At 36.4% G+C, this 10,328-nt stretch overlaps 2 protein-coding genes across 2 annotated transcripts in view; one reads left to right on the forward strand and one right to left on the reverse strand.

Moving 5' to 3' along the window:
- Positions 1-3,965: 3,965 nt before the first annotated feature.
- LOC115237792 (activating signal cointegrator 1 complex subunit 3-like) lies at positions 3,966-5,314 on the reverse strand. The gene is made up of 3 exons (XM_029811067.1): positions 4,592-5,314; positions 4,137-4,485; positions 3,966-4,054 (listed from the first exon to the last, which is right to left on the reverse strand). The coding sequence occupies exons 1-3, from the start codon at positions 5,180-5,182 to the stop codon at positions 3,966-3,968; spliced, it is 1,029 nt and encodes a 342-aa protein (XP_029666927.1). The 5' UTR covers positions 5,183-5,314.
- A 7-nt stretch (positions 5,315-5,321) lies between these two features.
- LOC115237786 overlaps positions 5,322-10,328 on the forward strand; it is a 76,111-nt gene continuing 71,104 nt past the window's right edge. The window contains exon 1 of the mRNA XM_029811060.1: positions 5,322-5,590. Coding sequence (XP_029666920.1) covers positions 5,509-5,590 — 82 coding nt within the window. The 5' untranslated portion in view covers positions 5,322-5,508. The remainder of the gene's footprint in view (positions 5,591-10,328) is intronic.

Below are 10,328 nucleotides of genomic sequence, written 5' to 3' on the forward strand. Positions count from 1 at the left end.
CCCGAATTGACATTAGACAGTAATGTGCCGTCGAGGCACCGGGGCTATACCAACAATCACGGAGAGAATGCACGGAGAGTATTAATTACATCGACACAATCAGCAACTTTCGCCTTCTACCGCGCAAACACATAGAAAAGTATATATAAGATAATAAAATATTTTTAATATTATTATTATTATTATTATTATTATTATTATTATTATTATTATTATTATTATTATTATTATTATTATTATTATTATTATTATTATTATTATTATTATTATTATTATTATTATTATTATTATTATTATTATTATTATTATTATTATTATTATTATTATTATTATTATTATTATTATTATTATTATTATTATTATTATTATTATTATTATTATTATTATTATCACAGTTTTAACAAAATAATAAGAAATTTATATTTGAACAAAATTATGCGAAACATAATTTTACTTCCATCACGAGAAAACGTCAATATGATATAACGCGCAAATTAAAAAATCGCGGAGGTATGTCCAATTAGAACGCTAATATGTCGAGAAACGGCGGAAATGAAGCGGAACGAGGCTTTATCGATAATTTTCGAGGCATGCGTCAATCACTGTACCGTACTTCGAATGAAGATTGGATATTTATCTGGAGTCGACTCATCCTCAATTAACGTAACTGTGCGTGATATCCAGATGTTTCCCAGCTAAGAATCATGATCAGCAGATTTCTTGTTATTGTTAGACTATTCGAGATATAATTTGAAGGATTCGTCTAAGTTTAAAATGAAGGAGAAAAAAAAACAACAAATTGTCATTGATATTTAAAAAATCTCTCAGGAAAATCATGATCACTATAATATTTCATTTTTTTACTTATCACATTATAATTATTACTTGTTCAATATGTGAGACGGAGAAGTTTGGAGGCGAATGAAAAAAATTGTGAATAATGAATGCTTCCTAAACAGAAATGCTCAATCTTGAGATTTATTTATCAAAACGTAGAACATGAAAGTGAAAATGTTATTCTATGCAAATTGTGAAATAACAGTCATAAATTAAAAGAATATTTTTATTCAATCTCTGTAAAAGATCTAAAAGATTTTAAGAGGACGTTACAGTACGGTTATTTTAAATTAAATTCTGGATATTTTATTTTATTTTATTAAATGTCATTCTTTAATGATGCAAGAATTCAATAATACGGTGGATATTATAAAATGACGAAAAGTAACACGTATATATGTATCGATTGACATAATTTCTCCGATTGACATACTTTATCAAGATATTTACTTATCAGACATTTCAATAAGAATAGTTGTAAAATATAACCTGCAGTGTCAAAATCCGATGAAAATTATCGAAATATCTGATATTTATAAATTATTGAAATTGTATTAATATACGCGCTTATATGAAACTTTTAATATAGAAAAAGACAATGTATTCTCAGAATCTGCTGTAAATTCAATAAGAGGATACGCGTGCACGAAACTATAAAGAGTTTCCTCCGTGTAGTCTATCACACGTGTGTTAGTCAGTTTATATAAAACTAAAAACGTAACGTTATGACTGACAGGCGATCGCATCGTCAACAATGTGTTAATGATCGTAACAGTATCCGATATCCGGTAGATACTGATGACCGGCGATCGACTCTACACTCGCACCATTTATGCGGAGATATGCTTGTCGAGTGAAACCAGAACAACGATCGACCATTTTTCTTGTCAGACACATTTTTAATTACGAAACGGGCTGTCGCTTTTTGCAAACCTCCGCGCTGGGCGGCCGAACGCACCACGCACCACGAATCTTGTTTCTGCCCGGATTTCCTTTTACCACTTTCTTGCGCATGCCACCTGCGATTATCCACGGCTCGTCATTCATACCTGATCAATAAGCTATAGTTAATTGCACATGCCGCGGTAGAACGAATTATACGTCAGAGTTCAGCGTCCCAACTGGGATACGTTCGTCTGGTTTTAATTAGCGCAACGCGCGCTATATATTCAACGAATCTGATCTATTCCAAACTAGATTAAATGGCCGTCGAGCTTTCTTGCGAATCGAGTGCTCATTTGAAATGGAAACGAAGCGCCGGAGGCAATTCCGCGTACACTTTTTTTCCACCCTTAAACGTGGCATGAGTAAAGGCATTATGTGGTATTCGAGATTCAAAGATGAGTTTGCTAAACTTGAATAATAAAGCATGTAAGCAAAAGCACGCAATTCCAATTCAATCTTATTTATCAGCGATATTTGCAAGCTATTTTCTGCTTTATTTGTTCGCGTTCAGAAATCGGTATGATAACAAAAATTATATTCGACCTCGTTACACCTTGCTTGGCTTAATGTGCATAATGATTTCCAACACGATATTGTAGGTATGAACTCGAATAATCGATCAAAATCATCGAGAGGAATGTTAGGCCACGCGGATATCGGCCAACAGTTGCGGTAATTAGCGCATCTCTCACGGTTCAATTAAGCACGCTAGTTTTTTAAACGGCTTTTATAATACGTGACCATCTCTACATGTTCGCATAAACCTGCAGAATGTCATCAATATCCATCAAGCTGAATCGTAACATCCGCCACAACGAGCGTAATTCTCCAAATTGTTCGCGTCCGACTTCTTAGTGTCACGTTAGAATCATTATACGAACTTTCTCACATTCTATAATCTCGATCCAATCGTCTTTCCATATAAGTGCCGAATTGTGCGCGAAACGAAGAGAGCGGCTATCTTAGTGCCGGGGATATGTCCGTCACTGGCCGTTGATCGCGAGTGAAATGGAAAATAAAGTAAAGTTATGTATGGCGATTCCCAAAGCTTGCGAGAACGCGAAAGCTCGCGTTACATAGCGCGTACGTGTGTACGTAAGGCATTTGCTCTCTCGGAGCTTTCTTTCCTCGCTTCCGACGCGCCGGCCCCGGGATATCGATATTGAAACGTAAAAAAGATTCAATCAGTCGCGAAGTTTCAGCGCCAATCAATCACTCCTTCCCTTCCCCCAGCCCTTCGTCCGTTCAGCTTTAGGACGCGAAAGCTCCCTCGCGCGCGCAGCCCACACTGGCGCGCCTGATCGCGACGACGACGCTAAAATGGCCGTGAGGGAGGCAAAGAGAGGATCTGGGCAAGGGGAGAGACGAAGAGAGACGGAGAGAGAATGATCAGAGTGTGACAGAGAGGCATTGATGAACTACGTGAATCGGAGAGAGAGAGAGAGAGCGAGTACCGCGGCTGAGAGAGCAAGAATGCCGCGGGGCCGAACGCGAGAGTGAGTCGGAGAATGAGCTTTCGGGTGCACGACGGAGTCGACGCACTGGAAGCTTGCTGTGCTTGCGGCGGGAGCTTCAGTAGCCGCTCGTACGTCGACCGGAAAACTTTTCACGTTACGTCGTTCTTAGACGCGCAGCGCGCCATCGTCGGCGAGGGATCGCAGGGGGTTTCGCAACCCCCCGATCGTTCGGTGTCGATTCCTTTTTTCATTTCGTTTTCGAAAGTTTTATCACCGTCAGTTCGCAATTCATCAAAAACTAAGCGCAAATAAACGCAAAAAAAAAAAAAAAAAAAAAAAAAAATTAAGAATTGTACAACTGATCCTGCACATGTTGCTTTTTCTATCTTTATATACTGAGGTAATAAGGTTTATATTTGTATGAAAAAAAAAGTAGAGTATAATCTATACCTATATATTGTTTCATAGACGTGTAATAAAAATATGCAAGGAAAAATATACAAGTGTTTCTAAATACACAACTTGCGATACATATGCCCTAATTATATTTGCACATACCTACAGCTCACTTTTCTGACATCATTTCAATGTACATGTTAACAAAGTTTTAACTTTTTTTCTTCATGCTCTATCTCTTATATTATCAATATAAAAAGATTTGCAATAATTGAACACAATATCACCCGTGTTTTGTTCAGTCTTAGGTGTTCGATTATTGTTCAATTTTTAGCATGTTACGTTTAAATAAATATCGTATTGCTGATCCAATCCTATGTAGCAATCAGAAATCAAGTAGAATGTTAGTTTCGTTTTTCCTGAAAAAAAAAATTGTCAATTTTTTATTTTAAAAAATTCGAGAAAAAAAATATGGAATTACAAATATACCCAACAATTTACCCAAACTATTAGGTGCAGTAAACTGCAATTGGTGATATCTTTGCTGACTATTTATTCCAGATACTCTTTTTAGAGCCCACAATTCTTTGTTCTGAATATCGCCTAATACCAAAAACCAACTTTCATCCTTTCCCTTTAAAAACATTGGACAATGTGCTTTCAAATTTTTGGAAGCATTTAATCTTTTCAACCCAACGATTAACGTATATTCTTCATTCCGTCGAACAATCATAGAATCGACATTATTGGGCTTCAATGTTATCTTCTTTTTTTCAGCGTCGATACTCCATGAACTCTCCAGCATTAAATCAACAGATATTATTGGCATATCTCTAATTACTTCATGTATCTAGGAAACAAAAACGCATGATATTGACATTTTGTAATATAATAATACTTTTTTTATAATATAGACAGTAAGGAAATTGATATCTTTTTATAACGAATTTTATTACCTCGCGTATTTGTTCCTCTAAATAGTCTCTGCACAAAATCTTTGCGAGTTTCTTATAATTGTCGCGCGTGTTAAAACACAACACCGGGAGAGCCATTGATAATGATGAAAACAAATGCAAGTCTTGCTTTTTTATATGCGGTAATGTTGTGATTGCGGATTCGTCCATCCATCGTGCCTGAACGATCATTTGAAACAATTGCATTATCCTCAGCGTACTCGTTAACCAGCCACGTTCTGCGACCGTGTCGATCATTGCCTGTATTATCCTGATTGCTTGATCGAGCACTGATTTCAGATCAGTGTTATAATCGGTGCACGGTAATGGCAGCCTTGAGAAGTGCGCTTGCAACAAAAGAAACGCTTTTGTGTGCGGTGAATCGTAGCTATACTGATCCACGGAATAACGGCACAGTTTCGCTAATTCCTCATTTAATAATTCCTCGTTATGTCTCACAGGCAATTCGTTATATTCGTACGAGTTGCAAAGTATATATAGATATTGATCCACTGTCAAATTTTCTTCTAGCGATTGCGTAAATATTGACATTGTATTGTGCGATAAATAATAAAACGATGCTATCTTTCCCATTGGCAGCGAAATTAAAGCCTGCTCGTCCTCATCGTAATCAATACAATGTGAATCAATTAATGACTTTATGGTCGTCTCCACCAATATTGAAAGATACTCATTAATATAATTAGGTTCCAAAAAATCCAGGTCGAAAAAAAAAAAGAAATTGAAGGAACAGAGTCTATCGAGGAATATATAGTGCAGTGTCTAAATCAATGAATCATCTCCCGTCGACGGATCTCGGAGCTTGAAAGTGTCGATATGAAGGCAGATCTGTGACGGATGAATGAGCGCGCGCGCGTGTATATGAGTGTGTAATCGAGACGAGAGCATATCCAAGCATCATGCGAAGTGCCGCGAGATACCGAGATGCGCGTTCTACCCTTTCCGCGTCGCTTCTTTACGTTCTTCTTGTCGCCGTCACCGGTAAGAAGTAGAGCCGCGTAAAGTGAGATATGGTGGAGAATTAATCTATTGTTTTATCTTTAAATTGAAATTTTTTTAATTCCTTGATGCATATTAATTTTAAACTAGTGCAATTGTGTTGCGCGCCAAATACGTTCCGAGAATAATGGATAAAGAAATTGTCTCGTTCGGGGTGCACGCCGAAAGAAATTCGCGTGTTCTAATAAAACAAATCGAATTGATCGCACATTATAAATTTGTACGCATCGCTGTCACAAAAACAATTCACAACTATGCGGAAGATGAAAATTAATTGATCACGCGATAATACTTGAATAAATCATATCCATTAACGTAGGGAGTAATGAGAAAAAGCAATGAAAGAAACCGTTAACTTTGAGGGGAATCTAATTTCAAGTCTGGGAGAATACAAAAGAGACAACTTTGCGTATGAAAGTGGGAAGACGACGATGTCAGATTTTATACGGGGACCAGTTGCCAATGGTCCCACAGTGGCTCTACGATTGAATGTAACAAAAAGCTCGATTTACCGTGAAATACACACGTATTCTCAACAATTGCGCTCGATCCTCCCTTCGCAAATGGAAAAAGCGGATACATATAATCATAAAAATCGAATGTTTAGAAGTATCTCGTAAGTCCGGTTCTCGAGAGAAGTACCTTCGGGAGAAAGTCTCTATTCCGTGTCTCGACCGAAATTGGAGGGCGGGTCAAAGAAGTTGATTCGAAACAACTTTTCCGGTGTTTTAAACAAAGCAGGCGGCAGTTTCGATCCGTTCTCCAAACACGCCCAGATCATGGTTCTAAGGGTCGGAGTTTGAAAATGGTTATAGAGTCTGAGCCGCGGAGAGTCGCGCTTCACTTAAGAAGACTCCATAAAGCTACCTCCCGGGATTGGGATAGAAAGGGATACAGAGAAGGGGAAGCTCTCTTCTCTTTCTCGTCCGATCGCATTCGATTTCGTGAGTGTAGCCGAGGGTGATCCTCGTTCGATGACCGCGCCTGCCGTTCGATCCTTTCAAGGTAGCGGCGAGGCAGCGCGATACGCTGAGATGAGAAAAACTACCGAAGCGAACTCTCCTTCCACGACGAAAGATCGGTATATCGGATCTAGTGAGTCACCGCGATTTCCGTCCTTTTGTCCGCGGCAAACCGATCGACGGATAAAATTAGAACGCCTTTTGTATCGTCTTAATGAGATGGAATGGCAAATATCCGACAAAATGGAAAGAAAGGCGAAACGTATCACGTACGCGCGTCGTACGTACGTTTCTGGCAATGAAACCCGTGCGATCATGTTATAGAGAATAAGCAAGAAAACCAAGACTAACCAGCAATATGTGATCAACAAAAAATCTAGGTGTTTTGTACCTCGACGCGACTTATTTAAGCCACTTATCAGGAATTTTTGTAAAAAATTTTGTAAAAATTGGGAAGAAAGCAAAGCATGATCCAATGGGGATAAATGATGCGTTAAATGCGCGCTGAAGCGAGCAATTTAATTGCTTTTTAAAGTGTTGATGGAAAGATATGTGGATGGAAAAGCATCTTGAATAAAACTTGACAAAACGCTTATAGGAAAAAATTTCTAACAATTATTACTTTTATATCGTTTCATTCTTAGAGATTCTATCTTATTTCTTATACTCAATCTATTGTGGTTCTTTTTCATGAGAATCATTAACCTGTAACAGTTTCCTTTCTCTCTTTCTTAAGACTTAATAGTTCATTTTATATATATATTCGCCTGTTTATATGTATATTGCTATCATATCATTTAACATTTGTTGCTATTTAATTTTAATAATCGAGACAGAAATCATTTTAATATTTTAATCACACTTGAAAAGGAGAAATTTGATGAAATTGAATTAAAAGGAAGAAAAAGGTGAATTGAAAGCGACAGATGATTGCTCATATGTGAGATAACGAGAGCTACAAACTTAAATTGCAGTCAAAGGAAATACGTAAAACTTACTTCTATTCTAACTTTGTAATGTAGTAAACGTTAATCAAACTACACCCGGCGCGCAGGAACCATTCCGTTGAAGTGTGACAGTCGTCGGAACTATTAAGCTGCGCGGAAGAAATGATTCTCTGCAAACTAACTGCATTTCTTGTACGCGATCTTTACGAATAGCTGCAAGTTATTCCGTAGTATAAAAAAGAAATCGTCTATCTTTAATTTATTTGCTAGGACTTTTGCTCGCGTTTCGGCTCTGTAGCTCTATGTAAATCGGCGGAAATCACGTAAGAAAAACGACTTTCCCCACTGAATCGTGAGAATATAAGAAAACTTAACTGTTTGCCAGAGAGGCTGAATTCTTTTAGTTCGCGAGTTCGAGAGAGATTAACGAAGGGCCACGCACGCGCGCTACTTGATCTAAATCATTACCAAGCCGTTTATTCATCCACGCCATTTGCCTCGAAAACGCGATGGAAAATTAACTCTCCATCCGCGGATCCGTGAAAAGAATTCGATATTGATTTTGAATTGTGCCGGTAGTTTCGATAAGGATATCATTTCATTGTCAGAGAAAAAAATAATACTATAAATACGTGGAATGTGTGTGAAGTACTGTGTAAATACATAGCAAAATTACCTATTGATGATCGAATAAAAGAAAATGTGTTCATCTGATTACCGTTATCTTGCATTCATATATCTATTACGTGATACTCTGATCTAATATTCCTATTATGTTCGACAACGGAATATCCCAGCAAGACATTCTCATAATCCGATTCGATGCAATGACTATCGTAAGCCGTACAAACGTTGTTACGTGTACCTTAATCGACGGAAAGGAAAGAAGCGCGCTTATAATTAGTATACTAATATTAATGAATCTAAATAATTTTCACGATTGTAAGGAGCGCAAAGAATCAATGGTGCTGGAAAAAATGATAATTATAACTCCAATGCATTGTATATCGATTAATATATGCTAAATATTTAATCGGAATTTAACTGTTTATTTTTCCATTTTTTATTTCTTTGCAGTATAATATATGATACATTTTACTAGTACATTACTCGATTATACGATTGTCGATTGAAGAATCTATGCAAAGAATGAAAGCGTATTTGCAATCCATCGCGCTTAAATTCATATTAACCAGAAATTATCGACGAAAGAAAAAACAATTGAGGATAAATATTTTTATCATGAATATTTTATGCCAATTTTACTATCGCGCGTAAAAGGTAATGTCCATGCGTTCTAATCGCATTAAAGACCACACAATCTACGGAATGCAATTTGAATGCCGTTAATATACATGAATTATTAATTTAATTTAGCACGAGGATTCTTGTCGCGATTACCTAGGAATCGGAGCCAAAGTTTATAGCGATTCTCCTGCGGTGAATATATATGTAAAAATTTATATGTGGAATTCTTTTATAGTATCGCACGAGCTACTAAACATAGCATCAATATAGCTACAACAACATAGCATCGTTTTCATAATAATCGTCAAATCATCATAAAATTATCTTATTTAATCGCTTAATACTGCTTTAGCATTGATCAGATTGGCAAAATAATGCAACGACTGTAACAATAAGTGTTTATAAGCGTTGTAAATTTGAGATAGCGTTTACGACTAACAGAGAAAATAGTGCACGCTGAATATTTTTTTTTTTCAGCATTAAAAAGTCGCGACATGCGAAACTTTATGCGTAAAGAAGCATTTAAATTATACAGTTTTATTCGAGATATATTACTCCGCGTCGCAATCAGCGAAAATGTAATTTGATGTTTTTTTTAATAACAATCGACTAAATATATCTGATGTTTAATTATTTTAATGCTTTAACGCGCGCATAATCAGTATCTTTCAGGATCTGTGTCAAATATAATATGTTAAAGTATTATGATATAAGTGTTAATCTAAAAAATATATTATCTAATTTATAAACTTTCAGTTATTTATTACTTTACGTAAAATCAATATTGTGAGTAGTTATTTTCTGTAAGTTATTTATATTATCATGATGATCTGAATATTGTTCAAATATATGTATAGCTTTAACAAGCTTTATATAATCCATTACCTATTGATTTATTCGGAATACTTTGCATAAGTTTAATTTTTTTCTTCGAAGAATGCAATATTATATTGCAATTTTTTCTGACCTCGTGCACGCATGTAAGATAAATATACATTCTCTATCTATAAAAAGATAAATATACATTCTCTATTTATAAATACCTAACAATAAGTAAGTAAGAAATTATATATATATATAAGAAAATATGCGCGCGCGCGTAAACACGTGAAATTTAAATAAGATACAACGTTTTTATGTTTTTGTGATTTCGTGAATTTTTATGTTGGAAAATTCTTTCTGCTGCGCTGAGGATAATAATCCATTTTACTTGCTTCCCATCGTATTCGCAATTTGTCGAGCCGCTTTTGTGTCACACATGACGCAATCGTGGTGATAATTTGGCGGTTTAATAATTAAAATTGGATCGCAGAATGAAAAAGGCTTTCTTTTACCATGGCGCGTCCCTTATGCCTCCTGTCCGATTTTCGTGGCGGTATAATTAAAGTGTCACGCGAGAAGTAATGTTGATAGGGTGTAAAAGTAAGAAGACCGAAGTAACGGGCGCATGCCTTTGTTCTTCAGTGTTGGTGGGGGGTGGGGGGGAGGGGCAGCGAGGTGAGGGGGAGAGCGGGCTTAGCTGTGAGAAATTAAGCAATTAAGCCGCGTATTTTACTACTCGCA

Source organism: Formica exsecta, unplaced genomic scaffold, assembly GCF_003651465.1.
Source record: "Formica exsecta isolate Colony F162 unplaced genomic scaffold, ASM365146v1 scaffold31, whole genome shotgun sequence".
Lineage (NCBI taxonomy): Eukaryota > Metazoa > Arthropoda > Insecta > Hymenoptera > Formicidae > Formica > Formica exsecta.